General features: G+C 50.1%; 1 protein-coding gene across 5 annotated transcripts in view; it reads right to left on the reverse strand.

The window, feature by feature from the left end:
• GABRA3 (gamma-aminobutyric acid type A receptor subunit alpha3) overlaps window positions 1-27,527 on the reverse strand; it is a 70,167-nt gene that overhangs the window by 28,409 nt on the left and 14,231 nt on the right. For 3 of the 5 annotated variants that reach the window (XM_088062499.1, XM_088062498.1, XM_005527414.3), the window contains exons 4-5: window positions 3,526-3,593; window positions 212-432 (exon numbers count right to left, since the gene is read on the reverse strand). In XM_088062499.1, the coding sequence (XP_087918625.1) occupies window positions 212-432; window positions 3,526-3,593 (289 nt within the window). Of the gene's footprint in view, window positions 1-211; window positions 433-1,743; window positions 1,946-3,525; window positions 3,594-27,527 lie in introns of those variants that run through there. The other 2 variants (XM_088062501.1, XM_088062500.1) reach the window with 2 other exon arrangements.

Consider the following 27,527-nt stretch of genomic DNA (forward strand, 5'->3'; position numbering starts at 1 on the left):
AAATCAGTGTGAACAATGAGGGAAAATCTACCTGTAAAAATGTGCCAAGCTGAGGATCAGAGATGGTCCATAGGCAGGAAACAAGGAAAGCAGCAGGGTGGGACTCAAGTCTACTAACAAGAGTTAGTGGAAGCCTGCACAAACCCTGCTGTGCTGCACCCTGAGGTCCCTGTGTGTGCAGAGGATTCCCTGGAAGGAGAGCCAGCCTCACCTCATGGTGTACAGGAGGGTGCCGTTGTCCACCAGGCGCAGCAGCTTGTTGGGGGTTGTCATGTTGTGGGCAACAGATTTCTTCCCGTTGTGGAAGAAAGTGTCAGGAGTCCAGATCTTACTGGCCAGCAGGTTGTTCAGGGGAAGGATTTTCATGGGGCCATCAAACTTCAGCCTTTCATCTCTCCAGGACTGACGGAAAAAGACGTCAATGGTGTATTCCTTTGGTGAGAGAGGAGGGGAAAATAAATTATGTTTATATTCGGCACATTTTGGATAATGACTTACCCATTGTGTCAAAATGTGAGTGTCAGTGTTTCTGAGCACTGCAGAGAAGCTGCAGCACAGCCTACAGTGGCCAGAGCTGGGGTAGCCCTGCTGCACCACCACCTCTATCCAGATGTTTCAGGGGAGGAAAGCCATTATGTGCAGCTACACAGGTGTTTTGGAAGGCAAAAATAAAGATCCTGGAGATGGAATCTGGCCAGGATGCTGGTAATTATATCCCTGCTCATAAAAAAAAAAAAAACACAACCAAAAAAACCTTGCATGACATTGTCTTAATGTTATTTTGTTCCCCAAGCCACCTTTAGAAATCAATGAATTGAAGGCTTCACAGACTTGCATTACAAGATCCTGTGATTTTCTTTTGTCTTCTTTTTCTTGTTTTATTTCCCATTTCTTCTTTTTTTTTTTTCTTTTTTTTTCTTTCTGCCTGTGTAGAGACCTGTTTCCTAGGCCAGATTCCAGCTGGGGCAGTTAGAAGTCACCTCTTTCAAACCTTGCAGCCAAGGCCAACTCCTCACTCCACAGATGCAGATTCAGAAACCACTTTTAGAGACAGAAGGGTCTTTGGGAAACCTGTCTGTCCCAACTATTCTGCCTTCCCCCTGCTGCTTCAGACTCCTAGTCTTTATTTATGTGTTCCTGGAGGCTGCAGGACCAACTAAACTTATCATTGTGAGTGATTTCTTTCCTGCAGCACTTCTCAGCAGCGCTTAAAAACTGCTGTGCATCACTTTCCTATAGGACAGAGAAATTCCTGCAGGTTTTGCAGCAGATGGCAGCTGAATGGAGGCATCTCAGGAAATAAATCCATCCCTGCTCCCTGGCCATGGAGACACCCCTGCTCAAATATGAACCTTCTGGATCTTGGCTGGGGAAGGAAAGAGAAATTCTGTATTTTCATGGGCTCTGCCCTGTACAAGGTATTTTGTCCCTTCATAGAAGTGATCTCTAACTCATTATTTCTTGGGATAAACCCAAAGAAATGATCCTGTGTGCAGTCCCAGAGGGTCTGGGAAAAGTCCTTATCCAGAGAAGAGCCCTCTCATTCCCTGTTCCTGTTTAAAAAGTGCCAGACAAAGAAGCAAAACATTTTTAATGACTTCCAGGGCCCTGCTTATCTTCTTTAATGCTTAGGAATCATTCCTGAAGAAAAGAGAAATCATGTTCAGAATCTTTCCCTCTTTTCTATGCTTCTTTCCATAAAAGCATTATTCCCAACTCACCCCTTCCAAGGAGCACACTTACTTCTGTGTTATGCTCTTCTCTTTCTACAGAAGTGGCTGAAAACATCCAGACTGACTCTGTCCTCAGAGTCCATCCATGAAACAAGAAGAAATCCCCTTCAATTTTTGTTTTCCTTCGTACAATTTTCCAGGGACTGAGGCAAAATTGCAAGAGCTCAGTCCTGAAGACTGGGGTGCTCCTCAGGTCTGATCAGGCTCTGCTCTCCAAGCCAAAAGAGAGATTAGGAGACCCTTGGAGCTCCTCAGTGAAAAGGTCTCCACGTTCTCCTCCTCCTCCTCCACACTCTGTGAGCAGCTGCTCTCCCCCGCTCCCAGGGCAGCTTTACCTGCCTCTCCTCCACATCCATAATTCCAGCTCCGCGTGCGCCGCGATGCGCCGGAGCTTCCCAGGAGTGGCGGTGGGAGTGCTGGGAGCCCAGCACCGGCAGGGAAGGAGGGACTTCCCTGCTCCTGAGATGAAAGGAAGCCCCAGAGCAGGCTCTCCCCACGCTTCCTGAGGAGATGGGGTTTTCTCTCCTTACTTTTAGCAGCAGAGCTAAAATGCATTCGCTATGCATTTGTAAAATACACGGAACGAAAGCACGCGGAGGGGAAATAATTTATTATTCCTTAACTGTCTTCCTAATTTTAAATTCATTTTGTCAAATCACATTGCAGAGAATACCTTCCTCTTTTCAATACCTCATATTTTTTTTTTTTCACAGTTCATTATACACACTCCCTTAATCAAATATGCTCCACCTTGGAAGTAATTATCAGATACTCCCCAAGGGCTACGATTGCTGAATATATTATGGGTCTCTGCTGTGGTAGGAAAGCAGGAGAGAGAGAGGGAGAACTCAGATGAGGTTCATAATCTTGATTACACTGACATCAACTTAACTTCTTAGCCTGGAGGGAGTGGTCTTCCCAAAGCAACACGAGTTTGAGTGATGGAGTGAGCAATTCCACGCAACACAGAGATTTTATTCTCCCCCAGCTCCTCTGCTTGCCAGCACAGGATTATTGTGGGACAGCTGAAGAGATGTTCAGGCCATGCCAGCCCCAGAAAATTCGACCCTTGCAGCTCTGGGAGGGTTGTGAGAGCCACAGGACACTGCTCCAGCCTGGCCTTGCTCCCTCCCCAAAAACGGGTGCTCTCCATGGGCTATGCCAGCACCAGGTCACCTCAGGGGCTGGACATGCAGGAGGGGCTCAGTCCCGAATGCACTTCTGTCCTCATGTGGCATCCTGAAACTCTTGAGCAGCCGCCCACAGCCAACCCTCCTCTGGGTGCATGAGGAATACGAGCTGCAAGAAATGCTGTTGAGAAACCTCACTATTAATTATGCTCCACAGTCCTGTTTTAATTAGAAGACAAACTGTTGTGGGAATACAAGCCTAAATTCAGACCTCAGGCCTTTTCATTAATAATTTCCCCTGAACTTGTCAAAATAGTGCAATCAGTCCATGCTTGTTCTGTTTTCTCTTTTGCACCCTTCCCAGTTCAGGCACTAAGGACAGTTTGATGGTGAATCATTGTCTCTGACACTGCCACCTAACCAGAACAGATTCTGGCACCCTCCCCTCTTCCCAAGGAGCATCTTCATTCCTCCAGTTATCAACTGGTTTCCAAAAGCCCAAGCACACCCTGGAAACAACTCCTGTCTACCGCTGGGAACGAGATCCCACCAGCTCTTGTCACTTAGGAAAATCCCACTTTTGTCCATATTGTCCTGGGATGGGAGTGGGACACATGCACAGCAGCTGAGGAGAAGCCACCCCTCCCCATGAGATGACCTACCATGTCTGTGTCCGAGACAGGGCCGAAACTCGTCACGTAAATGTCTGTCTTGACTTCGGTTACACTGTCTGGGACAATAAGAAAAAAAAAGAAAAAAGGAAAAAAAAAAGGGAAAGAAAGCAATTAGAGAGCTGAATTTCCTTGTGCAGGCAAGAGTTTGAGGTTTGTTATATGGTGTTTATTCCTGCTCTGCTGAACCCTCAGCACCGTGCTCTGTGCCCCAAACAACGGCTGATTTTATCACTCGTAATTGGGCACATTCATCTCCAGCGCAGCTCTGCTGCTTCCCACGCTTACACCGAGGACAAATCTGTCCCACACGGCCAGACAATGCATATTTACAGAATCTGTGTGGCTGCATGATCCATACCCTGCTACAGATCCACATGTTTTCAATACAGAGGTAAGCCGTGATGCTTTGAAACTCCTTTTTAATCTGAAATCCCTTTGTGTCTCCCAGCCAGATAAACAGCCTAGCAATGTTCCAGCAGTTTTAGGGAACCCTGGGTTTGTTACAGCTCCCGGCTTATCTGTATGTAAAAACAATCAATATTCTGATTGCCTTTTACTGCCGTGGTGCTTGCTGTTCTCCTAAGCGCCTCACTCTTGCAAAGCTCGCCCACATCACGTGCTGCCCCTGCATCCCGGGCTGAGATTCCCTCACGGATGCTGAGCAGCAGCTTCAGAGCCCCTGCAAAGCCACAGAGCCCTACTGCCTGCCCAGGTGCTAAAACCAGGGGAATTTTAACCACATGCCTTCAGATAACCTGGAGTGCTCTCCCTCCTGACTTGGATTTTGGTGTGCTTCCTAATTGACACTGCTGCTGCCCCACTTTGTGGGGAAATCGAGGCACGGTGATTTCCCAGATTTACAGTCCTGTGCTCTGCCCACTGGGTTGTGCTCAAAACATGATGGATGAGCTGCCTTGAGTTCAGCACTCAGTTCCCATAAATCCTCCCCACTTTAGGGATAGATCGTGCTGTTGTGTGGCATTAGCTGGCTCAGAGCTGCTCTCCTAATGAAAGAACCAATTTAAAGCTGCAGAGTTCATGTTTTATGCACAGAACCCAATTTTGGCCATTGCAGCAGCCTTGCAAGTAGCCTGGATGGCCCATTGTTTAATTTAGTTATGGAAATCCTTCTGTCCCCTGAGAGTTATTTTGCAATACTATGAAGCTTAGGTTTGTGCTTCAAAGTTTTACATCCCAAAATAAGGAAATGCATTCTGGCAGGGTTTTCTCCTTAATGGCTAAAATATACGTATACATGTCTTTAGTTATTATGGCTGAGAAGCTTTTGATGCAGCCCGTGGCTGATATTATTGTGCTATATAAGTAACCCTTGATCTTGTCTTGATGCGATAAAAAGAAGGTTAAAGAGAAATATGTATGTGGTACATTTCGTGGAACACCCAGAAGTCTCAACAAAATGAGCCCCTTCTGTAAGGCTGAAACACTCTGGGTAGTCTCAGTCTCCTTCCAAACAAGTCCCCAGATGAGGCACACAGCAGAGAACATTTAGTGATGCGAGGCTCTTTCCGCTACCCCATGCGGCGAGAGAAAGCTCATTATGTCTTGGAGAAAACACAAAATCCTCCCTCCCCTCTCCTCCCCGTCCTGGCATTCATCCTGCAGCCCTGGACAGCAGATCAGGAGCTGTGGCCACCCCTGGCCAGGGAAGACAATCCCTGGGAGGTGCAGGATGAGCTGTCCCCCACACCAGAGGGACGGTGGGTCACGGAAGGGTCTGTGCTTTCCAATGTGCTGTGCTGGCTCCAAGCACAGGGGAAGGGATTCAGGAAGTCAGGGGAAGATAAAAAGGCAGAATTAGTTTTGGACACCTTTTGATACGATCCTGCAATCCTTAAATGAGCCTTTATGTCCTCATCATGCTGTAACCTGGCTGTCACAGAGCTCCAGAGACCCCTTCCTGACCCTTCAATCTACTGGCAAATCCAATCAAAGATAATGGCATTAGGAATCTTCAATAATCTATTAATAACTTATTAATATGAATAACTAATTACAACCCATATCTGAAGAGAATCTCCCATTTCCAGACACCCCTTGGCAAGCCCATGCAGCACCCAGTGAAGGGACAAGCTGGGGATTCACTGCTGGTTCAGTGATGTCCCTCAGCATTGAGAAAAATGAGCTTCCTGCACCTCTCATGGCAAAAGCCAGACTGAACCCTCCCTGTTAATATGTGCTCCTAAGGGCAGGATTTGGCTGGGATCCGGAGGGATTTCTGAAATTAAATCATTGCTACGCAGGCAGGGATTTCAGCAGAGCTGGGAAATCCAGAGATAAGTAAAACACCAGCAGAAGAGAGCAAGCTCCAGCCTCAGAGATTTGCTTCCTTTGTGATCCCACAGCCCAAGAGCACCTGCACTGCTCCCAGCTCTGTGACTGTGAGACCTCCACCTGCAGAGAAATCAGGAGCTGCCCCAGCAGCCTCCCCTCTCCTTACCCTCACACTGATCCACCCAGAGCCTGAAAGAGCTGAAGCTGCACCTGCTTTTTCAGCAAGAGAAAGCTGAGAGAAAAGCATCTCCTGCCTCTGCTTAGAAACATGGCAGGGAAATTCTTATTTTCTGCTCAAGCCATAGGTGTGCTCACAGTGTAGCTTGGCTGCCTTGTCCAGCTCTCCCCAAGGATTTAATAATTAAGGACTGTACAGGGGGGTAGGCACTTTCCCTAGAACCGCCGTGGAACACAAAATGACACTTTTCATTTCCTAGTAGCGTCCTTCCCTGTAATTCAATTTTTTACAGGCACGAGTTGAGCCTCCAAGGCTGCTGGGGTGGCAGGTGGATGCTGCCAGTCCTGTTTATAACCAGGGAAACAAAAATGCAAGGACTGTGTTCAGGTAGGAAGCTGGAGCAGAGCAAGGAGCAGAGCCCAGGTCTGGCTGCCCTAAGGACTGGCACAACACTGCCCAACAGAGCCCTTGGTGGGCTGCCCAAGCCCCTTCCAGCCACCCTGCCCAGCTGCTGCACCAGGAAAGCAAAGAAAGACCCCAGATCCAAGACGAAGCTGGAAGAGCAAGAGATTTTCAGGTTCACTATTTGAACTGAATTTAGAAGTTCAAGTGGCCATGTTCCCAAGTCATTTGTTTGAGGACGACTCCCTTGTCTGGGGGCTTTGCCATTGATAGGCTCAGCTTATTCCCAAACTTCAGCACAACCACGTTTCTAGGAACAATTTGGAGCAAGTGTGAGAGCAGAACAAGGTGCTGCAGGTCAGCCAGGGCTGCCCCTTCCCCCTGAGGCACAGAGCCCTCTCAGCCTGCCAGGCCATGCTGCCTTGCTCCCACCTGTAGAAATCCCCCACATCTGGGCAGATCTGCAATGCAAATGGCAAACAAAACAGCCCTTCCCACAGTGTTACCATGGCACTTCCTACACCTGCCTGCTTTTTAAGAGCTACCCCTCTCCTCCAGGCATCTGCTACCCCAGATCTGGCTGCTCGTGTGCACCACAATCCCCGCTGCCAGCCCCGAGGGGAGGACAGATCCAGCCCCCGCAGCCCCACACCAGCAGGCTCTGTCACTTCCCTGGGTGTGCACAAGGTGCAGCGGCTGTCACCGAGGTGCTTCGGGCTTTCCATTTCCCCTGTGCCCCCATCTGAGCCCTCCCCATCCTCCCGGCCCTGGCCTAAGGCAGACACCCCCCTTCCTCCTGCAATCCCCCCCTTTAAGTGACTCCCTGGGCCCGGGAGGAGATAACTATTATTTACAAAATGATGGAGTGCTATTTTTACTTGCTTCTTGGAAGCACCGGGAGCAGCGGCAGAGCTGGAACACAAATTACAGCGCCTCGCTGCCTCCCCCTCCCCGGCTGCAGAGCTACGAGTGACCCTGGGAGGGGGGCACTGGGGGCTGAGCAGGCTCGTGTTAAACCTCCCCCTGCACTCATCGAGTGCTGTTTATTCAAGAATCACACCGTGATACCCTGGCTCGGCCGGTTGTGTGTCAGCTCCGGAGGTTTAGGGCTGGCCTGGGCACGGGTCGGCAGGTGAGGGTTCCCAGAGACTGTGCCGGCAGCTGGGCAGGATGATGTGCCTGAAACCGGGCTGGATGATGTGCCTGAAACCGGGCTGGATGATGTGCCTGAAACCGGGCTGGATGGTGTGTCTGAAACCGGGCTGGATGATGTGCCTGAAACCGGGCTGGATGATGTGTCTGAAACCGGGCTGGATGGTGTGCCTGAAACCGGGCTGGATGGTGTGCCTGTGTCCCTGCAGCCAGCCCGGGTGATGTCCCTGCAGCCAGCCCGGGTGATGTCCCTGCAGCCAGCCCGGATGATGTCCCTGCAGCCAGCCCGGATGATGTGCCTGCAGCCAGCCCGGATGATGTCCCTGCAGCCAGCCCGGATGATGTCCCTGAAGCCAGCCCGGATGATGTGCCTGCAGCCAGCCCGGATGATGTGCCTGCAGCCAGCCCGGATGATGTGCCTGCAGCCAGCCCGGATGATGTGCCTGCAGCCAGCCCGGATGATGTGCCTGCAGCCAGCCCGGATGATGTCCCTGCAGCCAGCCCGGATGATGTCCCTGCAGCCAGCCCGGATGATGTGCCTGCAGCCGGGCGCTGGGGGCTCCCGAGTGATGCGTGCTGTGGAAAACAGGGGCGAAGCCGCTGCGGCTCCGTGCAGGGGATTCCTGGATGCTGCGCTGACGTCAGGGAGGCTGCACAGCTCTGGAGCGGAGGAATGGGATGAACCCGGGGAGGGGGAGCTCCTCCAGGCAGCTCCAGGGCCGTGCGGGGACCTAAGGGAGCTCAGAGGTGACAAACCCGTCTGTACTGGTGTTTCTGTGCGGGGTGGTGTGGCTGAGAACAGAAGGGTTCAGGATTTTGTGTGCCCGGGGGTACAAACCCTCAATCCACCCTAAGTCAGCTCCTAGAGGGAGATGTTTCTGCTCTGGGCTCCATTATCCCATCTCTAGCTGTGGTCACAACCTACGAAGGGCAGTAACAAGCTGAGAGTGCCCCCTAACTCCCTCCTAGACAACCCCATTTATCCTCTGCTCAACAATTTCTGAGGTCCCCCTTATTCAGTGTCCCCAAACACACAAAGCCCTGCAGGAAGGATTCCCACCAGCCTGTGCTGAGAGCAGTGGCACCATGACTAGAGGGGTGCAGCGTTGCTTTCTTCCACATCACACAACCTAAAGTGACATCAGGGTGGCACCCAAAAACACCAGGGTGGTGTTTTCCAGCTAACTCAGCATCCCCGGGAAGGGAAACACAAGAAGTCAGCTGGTACTAGCGATTTCCACCTCATACCTTCCCCAGACTGCTTGCCATAGTAATTAATAAGCAGTAGAAGGTAATTTTTGCAGCTGCACACAGAAGCTCTTTGTGTGTTTCATTCTTTGCCTTCTCAGCCTCCCACTGGGGGGATTTAATTTTCCTTCCACTTCTAGCCTCTGGAACAAAAGAGGTTTCCATGACCTTTGCTACAAGCTCCACGAGCCCACTGGAGCTGAGCTGAAGCACAGCCCTGGGCAGCCCTTACCTTCAGAGGTGTCACTCTACAGCCCTGGCCAGAAACTCCATCCTTGGGTCCTTCCTCTCCCTCTGACAACTTCAGCCCCTTCACTCCAGGGCTGCCTTTCCCAGTCCCTGCCTGTGGTTTTTCAAGTGGCCTTTTAACCTGTGGTGCTGCCTTGTTTTGGAAAGTGGGAGCTGAGTGGTGTCTCCTTGCAGGATGAGAGCACTGAAGAAGGGAGGGACATCTCTGGGTGGTGTGGCATGTGGCACCTGCTCTGTGACCTGGCACTTGGGAATGCCAGGCCAGTGCTGGGAGAGGACAGGGAGGCACGAGCAGAGGGGCAGGTGCCCAAGAGGACAGGGTGACCTCTCTACAAAACCTAAAGCTGTAAAAATGGAGATATCTACATCACCAAGCACACACCAGAAAGCCCTGACGTTGGCCTTCACTGCTGCTCTCCTGCTGTGGGGGCACTTAGGCTCCCCCACATGCATCAGAATTTTTTTGCTTTTCTTGCAATTTCTTTTTTTCCAAGGGAGCTCAAAAATAGCAGCAGAGAAGGAAACATTTCAGTGAACATCTCTGCAGTGCTGTTGATGCCTCCTGGGCTTGTCCAGCCCAACCAGGGGATAAAGCTGACTCCAAGGACATTGACAGTGCTCCTGCCACACAAAAGGCCACAAAGCAGCGTGAGCTATTGTTAATGTCACGACCACAAAGACCCCAACTGCGCCTGGAGTGCTTCCACAGCAGGTGTCCTGGGAGCAGAGGCTCTGCTGGGGTCAGGAGGGAAAGGCTGGGGAACAGAGGTGGCAAAAAGCCACGAGAATCTCCTGGCATTCCCTCCAGCCTCTGGGAAAGGGAGAGCAGAGCTGGAGAGCAGAGATGCAGGCAGGTCTCAAGCACAAACCCTTCTCTCTCCTCAGCTGGGTATGACTTGGGGATCTCAGACAACACAGACAGAGATCATGAGCAACCTCTTCAAACTCCCAGTCCCAAAGTAAAAATACATCTTTTCAGACATTGCTTGGCTGTTGCAGCACCCCAGCAACCTTGAATACGAAATCACTTGCTCAGAAGCGAAAGCCAAGTCTCCTATCACAGGCATTCACCCCTGTCTGGCGGCTCAGCCCGGGCACCTTTCCCAAAAGCGGACAGCAGCGTTTACATGTTCTTCTTCTCAGAAGAAACAGCAAGAACATACACAAAATGTCTTGGTCCTGTCAGTGCCAAATGGCAGCCAATGGGGCCAGAGATGTCACCAGGGGGCTGGCAGGTAGCCCAGCCCTTCAGAGGCCAGACAGAGCTAACAGCAGCATCAGCTCTAATTCCCTGAACTGCCTGAAACACCCACACGTCTCCAGGAAAACTCACTTGGGAAGAAGCAGCACGACACAGCCGAGACCCAGCTGGCCCCATGGATAATCCCACAGGTAAACCCATAGGGAGTTCTGCCCACCCAGACCTCACCACCTCTGATGGCACCTGCCCCTCTCTACAGAGCACAGAGATGAGGGTGAGCAGGGCCCATGGATGAAGGCTGGTGACCTGGGAGAGTGGGGTTAAAGATGACAGGATGCTCATCTACTGCAAAGTGGGGTCAGCCAAGGACAGAGCACTGGGAAATCTGTACTCTGCAGAATAAACCACATAGTAAGGAAAGAAACAATATAAATGTCTGAAACAAATGTCTTATCTCAGCAAAAGCAGGGGTGAGTAAGAGCCTGCAGGGGATTGCCAACAAGACCTTTGGGTTGGATCCTTATCTAGCTCTGCCATGTCACAAATGATTTGTCTCACTCCGTTTTGCCTGGTTATTTGCTTGATTCCAGAGTAACTGGGTCTGTGTAACAGCTCTGACACCCTCAGCTTTGCTTCCAGTGACTTCTGCAGGGTTATGATCAAAAGGACATCGCGTTTAGATGGGGAACAAGGCTATCTGCTGCTCGCCAGGAAAGCATCAAGCCTGCTTCCCCAATCCTGGGGTGCTGAGGCTTTTTTTCACCCACTGCTGCTGCTCCAGTCTCCTGGCACTGCCAGCATTTGCTGTACAGCCAGTTCCCAAGTTGCTGCTCTGTGAGCCATAGTGATTAATTACTACCTTCTCTCTGGTGTGATGGCACATCAGTGTCTACAATTGTGTGTCCTCCAGCCAGACTAGAGAGAAATCATCCGATCTGTAAACACAGCTATGCATGTGGTGTCACTTCCAGCTGTGCATCTTTCCTTTCTCCCCTCAACCTGAATATTTCAGGGAGAACGAGGAGTTCAAAAGAATTTCAGGGGCTGTCTCAAGAGACAGCCAACAATGAAGCTGCTCACACGTGATGAGAGAGATCAGCATGGTCTGCAACTACATGTGCTCAATTCTTCAGCACAGATGAAGTGAGATGATGCCTGTCAAAGCCTCAGAAAGACAGCCTGCCCTGGCTCCCTTTTTTAGCAGGGCCACCGAGAACTGAGGCAGGGCACAGATTTGTTCCCTGTCTCATACCACATGCTGCAGATGCAGAGTTCTCACATGGCTGCAGCCAATGTCCTCTGCAGGAAGGACCTGCAGGACCATGAAGTGACCCAGTTACCACTTGAGTATGGCTGTTCTGGGATTTATGGCACACTCTCAGGCATAGATGGATGTCTAATTCCGGGGTACAAACTCCTTGGGCTGCGTAGGGAAGATCAGCTTGGTTTTCAGAAGAGAAATCCCTCAGGAGTCTGCAAATGTGCTGTACATGTGCTCATGGCTCTGACCCAGGGCTGAGCTCTCTGTACACCTACACAACTCCATAACCAACAGAGTCTGGATGAAGGCACAGCTATTGCTTACAGCAGAGTGCCCAGACACACTTTGTTCCTCAGCACAGTGCTGAGAGGCACAGGGGGCATCTGCTGGTCCCTTTTGGGTGAGTAACTGCTCTCCATCCCTCCCTCCCCAGCACTCCCAGCAGCACAGTAGCCCAGTTTTCTGGTCTGACCTTGCTGTGCTGCCCCTTTGTCTCAACACACGCTGGGTAAGGGGACTCCCAGGCATACCTGGCACGCTGGGTCAGTCCAGGTGCTGCTCTAGAAGGTGCTACAGGGATTTCACACCCTCCCATGCTGGTGAAAGGCATTTTCTCACACTTTTCAAGAGTGTGGGGTGCAGGTTACTGCTCTACCCAGCAGAGCAGCCTAGGAGAGATGCTGCTTTACCAGCAGAGGAGCCAACAAGCCCTGCTTCCTGCAGATCAGCTTTTCCTGCCTGTTTTTCTGATGCCTAACACCAGTTGATCCCACCTAGTTACCTCTCGGCTTTGGGTCCTTTTCCACTCAGCTTCATAATTCCACAAATCTTGGAGGGACTCCAAACCCCAGAGTTATCTACCCTTTCTGTCAGGCTTTGCTCAGATCAGCCAGCAGGCTCTAAAGCTTATGGAAGACAAAAGGCAGCAAGATGGGTGTGATAAGCCTTGCACCATTAGAAACCCTGGCTAAAAACCTACCACAAGGCTCCACAGAATGTGATGTAATTTAGCTTGCCCCCCATTTATCCACGTGCACATACTCTTATCACACATCCAGGGGTTAGATTTGGGGTGTGGTGCAAGTTAGTGATGAGCATCCAGTCCAGCAGGGACAGAAGGAAGAGTCAGAAGCAGAGAGTGCTGGAGGGTGTGCAGCCATGGAGGCTTTATACACACCCCTCATTCTCACACATACAGACTACAAACAGAGCCTACAAATTAGCTGTGCTATTTTTGCCACAGACAGAACTAAGACAGAATGAACAAAGCTAGTGTCGTTACTATTTTAAGGACTCAGGACACCCTCAGATGCCAGGAAGACAGAGGAGGAATATGTATGTATGAGCATGCTTTTAGAGGTTCTGCAGTGCTCCGAGACCCTGTGGTAATGGAAGGGAGATGCTACATAAACATGTTTGTTATATATTATAAATACAATGGGAAAATGTGTGAATATAAATTAGCATGCATAATTTAACATACTCAGTATTAAAGCCTGGCCTTGATGGCTAAGCCAGAGGTGCTTGGGAGGGGGAATCCCTGCTAGTCCCTGTGGACTGGGGAAGAGCAGACAGGCAACGCTGTGGAAACAGCTGGTACATCCAGCTGTGCCTGAAGAAAACCAAAGCCAGGAGAATTCTACTGCAGGAGCAGAAACATGAGGGCAAAAATGCCAGTCTGCTAGCTCAGCCTTGGGCAAACCCATTCCGTGTTACCTGCACGACACTTGTTCTGGTTTGGGCCTGCTTTGATGACCTTATTCAGTTAATTCTCCCCTTTAAGCATCAATTCAATGTTCTTGCTGGCCATGGCAAAGAATCTTGGTGAACAGAACCCTCAAGGAAAGATTTCAAGGGTTCAGTGCCTCAGTGCTGGGGCTGAGGTTGCAAACACGGGAGTGGTGAGGCACCAAAACAAAGCACTGCTGTATCCCTCCACACATGAACAACCCAGCTGGGAAAACCACTTATTAGACCAGGCTTATCCATAACCTACATGAACCCTGTGTTATCCATAACCTACATGAACCCTCTGAAGCTTCTTCCTCAGGCAGACTGGCCTTGGCAAGTTTTTGCTTACTCCCTTTCCTAAAAACACTGAGCCTTTTGTTAACTCATTCTCTGCAAGTCTTTCTTTAAGAGAAATCACCACCTCCCAAAAGGCTACAGTTGCTTTGAGAGGAATTGAAAAATCTTCAGATGAGTGCCAGTAATATCCTTGGCGTTTGTAAAGTGATTTCTGAGCTCTGCAATTCATCAGGCAGATCCCCAGGAAAAAGATAAGCACGAAGGTGCAATACAAAACTGCTGCTGCCAACCTGATAATCATTGATAGAAAACAGAGAAAACAGCTGCAAAGAGTGAAAAGCCAGGAAGCAAACAGGGGAATGCAAGAAAAATCAGAGAATCATTAAGGCTGGAAAAGACGTCTAAGATCGAGTCCAGCCATCAACCCATCACCATGACCACCACTAAGCCATGTTCTCAAGAGCCACATCCATGTGTTTTTTGAACACTTCTAGGAATGGTGATCCCACCACTTCACTGAGCAGCCTGTTCCAGGCTCTGACAACCCTTTAGGTAAAGAACTTTTCCCTAATATCCAACCTGAACCTCCCCTGACTCAACTCAAGGCCATTTCCTCTCATCCTGTCATTGGTTGCCCGGGAGAAGAGACCGATCCCCACCTGCCTGTCCCCTCCTGTCACGGAGTTGTAGAGAGCAATAAGGTCTCCCCTGAGTCTCCTTTTCTCCAGGCTGAGCCCCCTCAGCCACTCCTGGTGCTCCAGACCCTTCCCCAGCTCCATTCCCTTCCCTGGACATGCTCTAGCCCCTCAATCTCCCTCTTGTCATGAGGGGCCCCAAACCAAACAGTCTCAAACCAAATGAGACACACACTGCATGAAATTTATGTCACTGCAGAAGGAGGAGGAAGAACAGTGTTGTCTCAGTGAAGTGCATGAGGTTGGCAGGCTGAGCTCAGAGCTCCAGCCCCACCACTGCTGCTCTGCACTGTGGCTCTGAGCACAGCTCTGCTGTGCCTCAGTCTCCCCACCTGCCTTTCAGCCCCGGTGCTGCCTGCCCGTGCCTCTGGCTGTGGCTCATTCCAGGCTGCTCTGCAGGCTGAGCATTGCCAGAACATGTGATGGGCTGTAGTGGGCAAAAAATGGAAATAAAAAAATAGGAGAAAGTGACTCCTGGGGGTTGCTGCACAGCTCAGAGGAAGGGCCCATTTAATTTTCAAGCCTGTCCCCCGAGGCCAATGCCAGGTACTGAGACAAGATACAAGAGTACCGTAGCAGGGAGCAAAGCTGTAATTTGCACTCTGGTTCCCTTATCCATTAGCTCCTAGCTGGCATTTCCTTCAGCAGAGAACTCAATCAGCTCCTCAGACAGTGTGCCTCTGGTGATGCTGCTGGTATCCTTCACCTCCACTACCAGGGCACTGCAGGCAAACATTTTCCCTTCTTCATGCACCCCAACGTGGTCTCTGTGGCAGAGCCCAGCTCTGCACAGAGCTGTCTGTCCCGTCATGCACGGGCCACTGGGCTGCATGGCCAGTGCTTATTTATTTTAGCAATGCCAATACAGAGTGTAAATAAACTCATTTAATTCACACTGCTCTGCACTGGTCAATTTAGCATTTCCCCTGGGCTCACCCTGTGCCACCTCTGCCACACACCGAGAAAGGCACTGGGAAAGAAAGAAAAAGAAAATGCACTGGAAAACAAAGGAAAGAAAGAATTTCACTGACTGCCAGGTGCAAATAACTCCTCCTGGCTTTGCTGCCCCTGACTTGCATGGAAAAACAGTCTCATAAATCCCCAAACACTCACTGTGCTCCTCCAGGGCATCCTCTCCCACCTGCCTTCCCCTGCTTCCCAGGACAAGTTCCTGGCTGCCGAATGGGGCCAGCAAACTCTGGCAGGAGGGGATTCCTGCCCACATGGCAAAATGGGCTTAGCTGTGAATTCAGGCTGCTGTTTTATGCTCAGGTGAGCAAAACAATTTCAGAGGAAATTCCATTTTGGCTCTAAATCTTCCCCTCCCCAGCACTGTTCAGACACCAGCATTGCCTGTCCCAAGGACAGGAAGGCTTTTTTTATCACAGTTACTCACAAAAATTCAGCAACTGATATGGAATTGTCAGTCCTGCCCACTACATGAATTATGATATGCTGCATGGTACTCTGATACTCCCATCAGAGACAGGCAGAGGGCAGATGCCTCCAGATGTATGTAATTTTTAATTTCCTTTGCTGGGGAAAATGTTTTCTTGTTTTAGTGATGTATGTTCAAAGCGTTCCAGTTCCCATGGCAACTCTCTGCTTCCACTGGAGATGTCATTTTTCATGCCATCCCTTCAGAATTCAACATCTTCTCGCAGAAGTTTTGAAGAAATGTCTCTCTTAAATATATATTTATTAGAGACAGTGCCCGAGAGTGTGTTTTATTGACACGTTTCTTAGGTGACTCAGCCTACAGAGCAGAAAGCTGTCTCCAGAAATATGCTGCCTGCCAATCTGCCTTTCCTCAGCTTCTGTTTTCTAGCACAACTCTCCCTCTCTTTTTCTGCCATGCAGTTATTTGCCAGCACCTGCTCCCTTTTATTTTTCTTTAATTCCTTTCTGTTCCCATCACTCTTGTCCATGCCCAGCATCTGCTTCCCCCCAGTTTTTTTTTTCCTTTAATTCCTTTCTGCTCACATCACTGCCATCCATGCCCAGCTCCCGAGCAAAGCAACCACAGCAGGGGAGTGCCCAACTGTGCCAAAAGTGTCTGTGCCCATTCCCTGCTGCCGCATTTGCACGTAGAGAAAACCCCAAAGTACTGCAAAATAGAGACTGCACGAGCCTCTCCATCCTGGAGGTGCAGCAGCAGGAGCGCCTGCAGCCCCCTGGATGCTCTCCCTGTTCCATCTGGCTGGAGCTCTTGGGGTGCCATGTGCCCCTTGGGAAGGGCTGAGGGCATCAAAGTGCTCATCCTGCTCCCCAGTGCAGGACCCTGGGCGTGGGGCTGCCATCCTGCCCGGGGGAAGGATTCCTGCCCCAAGTGTTGTTTATCAGTTTTTGTGGCTCGTGGTGTTGTGGGGCCTCTCTGTGCCCCACGGGTGTGGGGCTGAGGGATGCTGAGATGGAGCCACCTCCCTGTTTAACCCCAGCTTTCCCTGCCCCACCAAAGCACGCTGCCTGCCCCTAACCATCACCCCCAAACCCCTGCACCCCTGGTTCTGCAAACCCCTGTGGGGAACGGGAGATGTAACATGGCAGCTTCCAGAGATTTTTCACAAGACCCCAGCGGTGAGTTTCTACTCCAGGCTGCAAGGAGCCCCCAGCTCTGCTGCCCTCCGGGATAGGGGAGCCCCCAGGCCCTGCAGGGCTGCTCAGATCCCCTCACTGAGCAGGATCCCATCCCGAGAACCCTCACTTGTTCCACGATCAGCATCTCCCAGCAGCTCCTTGGAAAGAGGCAGCACCGGCGCCGCGAGGATCCCGGCGGGAAACCGCGCAGGAGATCCTTAATAGAGCTGTAATGTTACAGCTCCAAATTGCCTTCCTCCAGGAGACAAATCCGAGCGAGGAAATTGGTAGGAGCTGAGCAGATCTGGAGGCTGATGGAGCTAATCCCAGGCATGTTTAAATGCAAAGGCCCAGGGAGCCTCACTCAAACCCGACGCGAGCGCCGGAGCTCGCTGCTGGGTTTAATTCTCAGGTGCAGCCTGCTCCGAGGGGTGGGAAAAGCAGGGAAAATCAGAACACTGGGAGCAAACATCACACGCCAGCTTCAAGGTCAGGACCTCAGCAAAACCCTGCACCAGCCAAAGAGCAGCTCCTGTTCACCCCATTTTAGAAACCACATGGATAAACATTGCTGTGGTACCTTGGAGGAGTTTAGAAACATTTTCAGCCTCAAGCAGGGACACACAGGCTCAGGGGACACTTCTTGCTGACTCCAGACTTCACATTAATTGTCCCGTCCCACCAGCCATTAATCAAACGTCTTCCACTTGCATTTTTATTGAAAATCAATTTAATAAAGTAGGTGGGAGTCCGCAGGCTTCCATAACATCAGATAAATATTCATGGGCGCTTACACTGCTTTAGCTAAATGAGTTTTTTAAATTTAACTGGTGCAATTTCCTTGTTCCTTAATATATGGCTTGGCTTGCCCTTGTTCAGGAACAGAGATGAGGTGGGACTAGCTAACTCACAGGCACACCAAGGAAAACTCTTCTGCTCTGGAGCCAGAAACTTTGGGCAAGGATTATGTCATCAGTAATTGGAAATACCAGTGCTGGGGTCAGCGTCACCTGGAGCAAATCCCCAGAGCTGAGGTGGAATTCCAAAGGGCCACTTGGGAGTTGAAAACTCATTTTCCACCACTGAGAGCATGGACCCCATTTTTACCTCAGCAGGTGTGCCCTTTGATTTCCACTTTTCCCTCCCTGTTTAAGCAGCCATTGTGCTCCAGCAGCCAAAGCTAATGAAAATCCTTGGAAAATGCACCCCCCTGATGGTTACTGAAGGAGGTTAAAAGGCTTCCAGCTACACCACGCACCAGGGAAAGAACAGAAACACACCCACTCAGGATTTGAGAGTCCTTGGAGAAGGGATGAGCACCAGGATCAGCATCACTGAGACAATCTCCACCTGCAGCCCTGGGGAGGGCAGGTTAACCCCAAGCAAGGCTCCTTGCTGCAGCCCTTCTTCCTAAAGGCAGTTGTCAGAGCCAGATGGAAGAAAGGCAAAGCCTGACACATTGATCAAATTTAGGAGACAGGCAGGACTCAGGCAGTGCCTATCGGTGAGAGATTTTACAGCGTCTAACAGCTCTTTGTTAACTGGAGCAGTGAGGAGCTGCAGCTCCCAAAAAGCAGCAATGCAGGGCAATTCAGCCACTGCCAGGATTGCTGTCATGTTATCTAGTGATAGCCTTCTCTTGAAAGGCAGTGCTTTAGAAATCCAGCACACCATCACTTTGCCTTTGTTATTAACGCAATCTGACTTGTTTTCATCGTTACAGCCCCGACCTAATTCCCCGTGCACACGCTCCCTACAGCAGCCCAGAGCCCCGGACAGGATTTGCTTTCTCTGTGCTTTGATGACATGAAGGTTGTGACTGGCCCTGCAGACAGGCACAGAGAGTCTGAGCCCAGGGACAGGGCATGGAGAGCCCTCCCTGCCCCGTGCACTTCCACCAAGAGTCACATTTCCACCGAGAGCCACACTTCCACCGAGAGCCATGCTTCCCGTGCTCCAGCTCCAGGGCCTGGGTGGTGTGAAGACAAATGGGATCCATGAAGTGCCACCATCATCATTTTCCCTTTATCCCCAGCAGCTACAGGTGCAGCAGAGGTGGGCAATCCTCACTTTGTGATGTCACGAGAGTCTCGTTGCTCAGTTCCTCCCATAACACAGCAGGGCCAGTTCTCCTGTGAGCCTCCCAGAGCACTGATTTCCCTGATTTCCCTGCTATTAAGACAGCAGCCCTGCTCTGGAGAGATCAGCCTCGCTGGAGACAAACTGCCTGTCAGCAAACAGCACTAAATACAGGGTATCATACTCCACAGATGATGGCATGCTTTTAGTGTTTTCTCTCTTGGATGCAGGTCACACCACTAATGTCATCTCCAAACACCGAAATCCTACATGTGAAAAGGTAAAGCTTAATTGCCTTGAACAGCAACTCTTGTATTGACTCCAGCATAAGGCCCATAAATATTAATACAGCTATATTTAGCCCCTTTCAACTATACATACAAAATTGAACATCTTTCTGGGAACAAATCAGTCCGGATAGGGCTTGGATATTTTTCCTTTTCCCTTTTTAATGCTTTCTGCATCAAAATAATAATAATTCCAATGAAACCAAAGCTTTAAAAAACCCAAAACAACAAAACCAGTGGATGGAGGCAAAGTCTTAAAGATGTTTTCTGGCTCAACCAAACTCACTGGGCAGGTGTCAGAGGCACTTGTTAGAGCTCAGCCCTGCCCCACATGGTTCCCATTTATTTGTTGACTCAGTCCCTTTGCTGTAGGGCAGCAAATGGGCCCTGCTGAAAGTGTGAACCCAGAGGGACACACAGGGGAACTGCTGGGACAGGGATGCTCGAGGGAGGTCCCATCCAAGCATGGCCATGCCCACACAAAGCCATCTGCAGTTAAAGACCTTCTCCTTTGTATAAAAATCACATCCACTTTACTGATTTGCAAATTAATTATACATCGCTTCCCTTGCCAAAGTGGACTTAATGGTATTGACATTACATGACAAAGAGGAGCTATCAGAAAGCTTCTCTCATAATGATGGCAAGACTGATCAGGGAAGCAGAAAGGAGATTTCATGCTTTTATTTTTTAACCCTTCCTCCTGAAAGCAGACAAGGCCCTTTTCTAGGAAAAGGCATTTTCAAATTCTCAGGCGAGTCCAGGTGCATCTCTCCAAAGGGAAGAAGAGCTCTCATCTTTCATGCACAAAAGCCTGGAATTCAATTCCCACATGTGCACAGACCCTTCACAGAAAACACAACTTGAGGGGGGGAAAAAAACCCCAACATAGTTTACACCTTCATATTTTGCAGGACACTGGCCACAGCTGGCTGATGTGACATCCACATGATGAGATAAGAACTCAGATGAGTAAGTATGAATGCAGGACAGCAAAAAAACCTGATCTGGCCTATATGGACACAAAACTTCCTCAACAAGAGCTCTGAAGGATGCAGCAAGCCCCGTTCAGAGCCTCTGGCATTGCTTTGGGGGGTTTGTTATGGTCCTCAGACCCTTTCCAGAGCAAGGTTTCTCATATCAGAACTGATCCTTCCAAACCAGAACTGTGTGAAATGGTTTTTGTGACATGGAAACAGCATCTTGGCTTTTCAGACACAATTTATTTTGCTCCAGTCATGAGTTGTTCCATCCACTGACTCAGCCTGAACTTTGTCATCAATAGGATTTTTTCCAGCAGGTTGGGAGAGGGGGGAAAAGAAAAATCATATGCTTCTTCCATGCCTGTTATTCTCAACGCTTTGGTTCGAATTATATCCTTCCAGAAGGTACAGAGAACGGGGCGTCCTTTCCTCACAATGCAAATTGTAGATTAAAATCCCTCTCTAGGCTATACTCTGTGCCTATAATTGTCAGTACTCCACAAGCACTTGGGTTTTTTTTAATAAACATTAGCTGCACATCCTTCAGAGGTGCATTTTTAAAGTTAAGTTACAGGTTAGTAGATAAAGAAATATTACAGGAAATTCCTGCTCCCTCAGATGAGAGTTTTGCCACTTACTGCAACACGAAATTTCCATTTGACTTTTAACAGTCTTTGCTTAAGAGACCCTGCACAGTTTAGCCTCAGTCTTGCAGCACTCCCCAAAGCCCCATGCATCTTCCAACCTCACAAACACTCCAGTATTTTTATTTAATCAAACAATAACCTTTAAATAAATGGAACAGCATTAAGAAGCTAACAGGTCTGAAGCAGCAGCATTAATCCCCCCTCCACAGGGGGCTCAGATAGATGTGATTTGATTGCTTCTTCCAGATGGATCAGGGCTGAAATTCACCACCAACACAATCAATGACTTTGCCTCATCAGACATAAACTATGCCTCTATATTACTACATGAACTGCTGCAAACATTTTATCCTCTAGCTCAACAAAATAAAAGCTGCAGTTTCCTCAGTATTTGACCAGTTGTTTCACCACCAGCTTCCCAGAACAAACCAATTAAAGTTGTTTCTGTAACATCCAATAAAAAAATCTTATTTCTCAATCCATATCAAAGCCACATTATAAATCCTTTACATGGGACTGAATGAATGGAAATTCTAATAAAGGAGAAGCTGCCATAGTCCAACAGATCAATAAAGACATCCTCACAAGCAGTTTATAGCCATCTATAACATCATCTACTAATGTTCTTAAACCCATCTAACACATGTTCAGCATGCTGAAACATCAGCTATCGCCTTCCAGAGTCATTATAAACAAACACCATCATCCCGTCTCTGACACATGCACAGCTCCCCCTCGGGCAGGGATCAGCTGCCCAGCATTCACACTGCTTCACTGCAGGTGTCTGAGCCAGAGCTGCAGCTCTGACATGCTACTCCAGCACATATTACTGGGGCAAAAATCCCCTGCAGATGGCTTTCCTCTCCTAGAAAAATGTCTTGCACCCTGGGGAAAATCTTCTTGCCTACACGTGTGGGTGCACGGCAGGGTCAGCAGCTCCCCGCTGGAAACTCACAGCCAGGGAAGACACCAGCTGAAAAAAGGCATCCACAGGAGCAGGAGGAACACCTTTCCCTTCTCACAAATCACAACCCTACAGCCTGGGGGCTTGGTTGGGCTGCTCTGGAGAGCCCAGAAGTGTGCCCAGCAAGGACAGCTAGGCACGGACCCGGCGTGGTGGCACACTCAGAGCTCTGCAGTGGCACTGGCTGCTGCCAGATACCCCCAAAGCCCCAGTGCTGACCCAAAGCCAGGTGTTTCACACCAAAAGCAATCGATCCCCTTTCACAATGGGTTCCTGACCCCTCCAGAGTGCCTGTGACATCCCTGCAGCTTTGATACAGCCTTGTTGCCCTCAGCACATTCATAACTTATTTAAGAGAAGGCTTCCACCCTTAGGCACAGCTGTCAGGGCTGTGTTCCTCACCTGCCCTCTGATGTGTGCAAGGCTTCTCACACAGAGCTGTGCACCAGGGGTTTAAACAGCAACACCACCGGGAATTCTGTGCCAGAGAGGAGAGCACCAGGGCTCTGCAAATCCACAGTGAAGCTGCCTTTGGAGAGCTTCCCCCGACGGGAAGACAACCTTTCTTTAATTTGTTCACAGATCTTGACTTCAGAAGTTGGACGAGACGGAACAGGGTCCCCGTTGCCCAGAAAGGTAAACAGAAGGAAATGCTGTTCAGGCAATGCCTCAGCTTCAAATTAAAACTCATCAAGGAAGCTCAGACAAAGACAAAAATCTGAGATAAGACATGGATTTTGTTTTTTTTTCCCTAAGAAAGCATCAAATTCCTCCCTGGAGTAATCAATACAAAGCATGAAGTCAGATCAGAGAGAAGAGATGAGAAGTGGAAGAAGAGTGGAAGAGAAGTGGGAGAAGTGGAACATTAAGACAGAAAAACAGACTAAACACAGACCTGAAACCCTAGAAATTGTAATAAACCACAGAGGACAACTCTGTTTGTCATCTCATGTTTCTCTCACACAAACAGTAGGTCTAGATAATGTTTATGAGGCAGCTTCAGCACACACAGGTCAAAAACCTATCCACAAGTGAAAAGGAAAATTTCAACATTTCATCCAGATTTTAGGAAATAAAAGTTCTGTAAACTTCAATCTGGACAATTTAACACATTTTACTACTGTTATAGGTTATTTTCACTGCAAAGGTATTTCTTGTTGGATCCTGCCAGGCAGAAATGGTCTCACTGTTTCATTTTGGAAAGCACTGTACTTTCAAGAGAAGGAAGTTCTGTAATTTAATTATTCTATTTCAACCCCTCTGCCTTAATGCTCCCACAGTAACAGACAAGCCCTCACCTGCAGGAGGTCAGGCCAAAATGACAGATGCACTGAGATATCATACACCAAGCATCTCCTGGGAATGTCTCAACCTAAAAGGGGGATGCCCTGAACCCAAATCCAAAACCTCTTGGCCATCAGCACTTGAATCAGTGAAATACAGGTGGCCAGGCAAGGATACAGGTGTTCCTCAGGAGCCATCCTGCCAAACCACACCATCATTAAAAGAGCAGGAAGAAACATTGCACCGCAGAAAGAGGAAACAAGAGAAACTCCAACTGAGGTGCACTTTGCTGACAAAATAATCATGGAAATACAACAGCAGGATAAATATTAACAGGTGGCTTAGATCAAAACCATTGGCAAGGCAGAGCTGACACAGTAAGGACAGATAAAAGGCACCACAGGCCCAGGAGGGCACCCCTGATCTGAGTTGTGAGCAGCAGACCCTGACTGCACCAAGTCCTGCTCGAGCCCAGCGTGGGCTGGGAGGTGCTGACACCAAAGAACAACACAGTGGAGAAGAGGAAGAGGAGCCTGGGATGCTTTCACCCTCTGGATATACCCAGCTGGGGCTCCCCTCTGCCTGGATGGGACCCCCCCAGGGCCAAGGAATGTAATTTACCCTGTCCCCAAGGAAGAAGGAACCCAAGGGGTGAAGGGCCTTGCTCTGCCTGGGGAATTGTGTTGCTTTAATCCAGACGCCTGTGTTTGCTGGTCCTGCTAAACCCCATGGACACTTCAGGAGTCTCCCAAACCTCAGCTGTCCAGAAGCCCCTGGTGCAGAGCTGGTCTGGCAGGGTGCTCAGCAGCCAGCACCCCCTCAGCAGGGCTGAGCTGTTCAGGGACTCCAGAGATGCTGTAGAAGCTTCAAGGAAATACCACGAGTTACCTTGCCAGTCATACTGCATCCAGGAGGGATAACACTGATCGATCCCAGCCTGGCTGCTTAACATGGTACAAATTGCTTTTTAATTGCAGTTGGAGAAACTGGCTTATCTGGGATGTTTACAACTCATCTTTTAGAAAACTGAGCAGCCTACTCTCTTCCTTGGGGCAAAATCTTTCTCTCCTGGCATGCCCTGGAAAAGCCCAGCAGTTTTCTGGAATGCTTCCCAAGCAGTCAATGCAGAGACTTTGTCCAGCACTGCTCCAGACACCCTCTGGATTCCTCACCCTTACCCCAAATGTGCCTCAGGCACAACCCTGGCCCTGTGGAGCAGCCAGTCTCTGGCTCAGCTGGAAGAAACCCGTGCCTTGCTTTGCAAACAGCTGTGGAAAGGTCCCACGTGCCTCCTCCTCGAGCAGTAAGCTGCTCCCTGATAGCACTACATTGCCAAAGCATATTTAAAGCATTCTCGAGGCTGTAAGGAAGGAAAAGCCTGGAAATGTCCCCTCCTGGCCCTGCCCAGGCATTCCCAGGATGGCTCTGTGTCAGCTGCAACATGACAAAATGTCATAAATTAGGAAATAAGGTAGAGGGGGTACAGCTGTCCAGGGAGCACCACTGACCCTCAAACCCCCAACCACTGTGTCCTCCCTCGTGTCGCTGTGCTGGACGTCACACTGGCTCTGTAAGGACTGCAGGGACACCTGGGGCAGTTCTGTACAATTGTCATTCACAAAGAATCACTTGTTGTCCCTTCTTCTGCATCCCACTCCATGAGCATCTCTTCTTTTTGGGCACAGGACATCTCACCCTTGGTCAGCCAGTTCCACCTCCTTCTCCTGGCCACATCTCTCCTCTCCTGCTCTTGGAAGCTCCAGGTGCACAAATGAGGCTCCGCAGGGAGTCCCAGCAAGGAGAACCAGAGAGCTACAGACAGACACTTCCCACTGCAGCCCCTCCAGGCTGGGCACAGGATCTGTGTGACTTCACAGCTCCAGACCAAGAGCAGAGGCCCGTGCTGTTCACAGAAGCTCTCTTGGGACATTTTCTGATCCTACAAGGCTGGCCATGACAACAGATGTCTCCATTCCCTCGGGGTCCATCTCTGTTCCTCTTCTGACTTAATAACCAATCTGCCCCGTGTTCTCCCAGGGGAAACAGGTTTTCTGCTGACAGCTCCTTCCTCTCCTCCCCCACTCTGAGTCCTAGAAGATGCTCTCTTTATGCAGCTACCTCTTCCCCAAGCCCAGACTATCTTTCAGTGGTCACGAGGCTAAAGAAAAGACTCAGCTCTGTTCCTAAGAGGAATCCAGCCCTGGCTCAGCTGGCAGAGACAGGGAGGAACCTCCTGCCAGACACTGTGACACAAATGGTTGTGTCCCCAGTGCTACAGGGTGTTACTGCAGAAGAAGGGGTCTGACAGCAACCTTCCCCTGCCTTTCTTCTTCTGAGCCAGCCTGGACTGTGCTCACAAATCTCCCCCCGCCTCAGGCCAGCACAGGCTCCTGGCTGGACTGGATGTCTCCTGTTTGGGGCAGGAGCAGCAGCCAGGCCCAGGGCCACCCTCACCTGGAGCCTGGCTCTGCAGCAGCAGGCACTCCTGAGCAGCCTCAGCACGGGCTTGCTTCAGCTCGTGTCTGCAGCATCCTGGTAGGAAGAGGAGCTCTGGCATGGCAGCTATTAGAGTGGGTGGCAGCAGATGGTGAAAGCAGAGGGGATAAGAAAATAAATACAAAGAGGCTATCTTGAGGGGAGAAGTCACCACATTAACACTCTGTTGCTTACACAGTGTCTTCTCCCAAAGTCTAAACAAACACTGCTCGGTTCCTGGCGCACAGGAAGCTGAAGGAGGGGACGGGGCTGAGCACACACAGCACTGCAGAGCCCTGAGAGGTGCTGCAGCTCCAAACCTTGCTCAGCCCTCCATGTCCCGAATGTCTGCAGGGGCATCTCATCCAGAACAGGAAAGCCAGACAGGCAAAGAGCCTGCATGTCCTGTTTCACACAGGTTACACACAATTTAGGGAGCTCCACCCTTCCACCAGCCCGGGTGTGGACACAAGATCACCACATCTGCCCTGTCCATGCACTGCAGGGTGTGGATGCTCTTGCCTGACATCTTCAGAAAAGCAATGGAAGACATTCCCAAGGGAAATGAGGAGACTACAGGGACTGCCCAGTACTGTCTTACAGGAAAACCAATGTTCCATCACCCAGATGCTCACCTGGAGCAAGACAATCGCTTTCCCAGCCCTCACACAGCCTTGGACATCAGGAGCCCGTCTCTTGCTGACTGCCACCCCAGGCTCTTCCATTAACCCCAAACTCTGGAGTCTGCAGCAAGATAATTTCTGCTTCTCTGGCCACCAGCAGCAGTGGGAGAAGTCTTTCACCCTAATTCTCCTCCTGAGAGACCTTCAAGGCTTCAGCCTTGGGAAAAACTGAAAGTGGGGAGGGCCTGGCTCACCAGGCTGCTCCCTACAGAGGACAACTCACGGCCAGTCAAGAGCCCCCAAAACCTGCAGCCCTCATCAGCTTCCATCTGGGTCTGCCAGAGAGCCTCAGCAGGGGAACACAGAGGTGAAAGCAATCTTTAAACACACAAGGGCTGGCTCAGGCAAAGGCAATTTATTATGTTAAACACATTATTAAAGGATCTAAAGCAACGGAGCAAAGATGTTCCAAGAAAGGTTTGAACTTCCCCAGCAAGGGGCTCCTGGGACTCCTCTTGTTAACACTTAGCATGGGCTTGTCTGCAGCTGAGCCTACAGTGAGCAGAAATGCCCCCTCAGTCCCTGTGCAGAACTCATTTCAGTTAAATCAATACAGCCATCGGGGAGACTTGAGGAAGCAAAGCTATTAGTAGGACCACAGTTAATTCTGGGGGAAAGAAACAAGCAACAAAAGCAATAAAACTGACTGATTGCTTATGCAGACACTGTAACCCTTTCCTGTCTGGGTCCTGCAGCACAGCAGAGGAGAGCATGCTCACTGGAAAAGCCCTTCCTCCCCAAGTTTGGCATGGTCTCAAAGGGCAGCTGCAGGGCAGAGGGCTGTGGCACAAAGGTGGACACAGGGCTGGGAGGAGGCAAGGCTGCTCTGAGGAAGGAAAGTGCCATTCCAGGAGATCCCATCAGCATTGCAAGAGCTCAGAAAAGCAGCTCTTGGCAGCAGGATCTTCAGAAAATGGGAGAGTATGTGGTGACTCCAGCTCTGGGTGGAAATCATGCTTCAGCAGCACACCTTTGCTGAGCAGGAGAGCTCAGAGCAGTGCAGGAACATTCTCTCGGCAGCCCCAGGGACACACAGCTGTCAGCACCTGAGAGGGGCCACCTCTGCCACAGCAAGAGTGCACCAGGAAACCACCCAGGCACACATCTCCTTAATCTCATCTGTCTTCCCCACACATCTCCCCATTCTCCTGCCCCCTTAGATCATGTTGACTGGAGCTGTAGGCATTAGGTGGGAAGGTGACTGCCATGGCTTTTTCTTTCTGATGCACCTCAGACAAGTGTAGGAGCTTGCAGTGAAACTCTGCAGCAGCAGCAATAGTGGCAGCAGTGCCGAATGCAGCTCAG

This window comes from Pseudopodoces humilis, chromosome 15, assembly GCF_049639895.1.
Source record: "Pseudopodoces humilis isolate 2021_Gansu_Grassland_sample_001 chromosome 15, ASM4963989v1, whole genome shotgun sequence".
NCBI classification, from domain to species: domain Eukaryota; kingdom Metazoa; phylum Chordata; class Aves; order Passeriformes; family Paridae; genus Pseudopodoces; species Pseudopodoces humilis.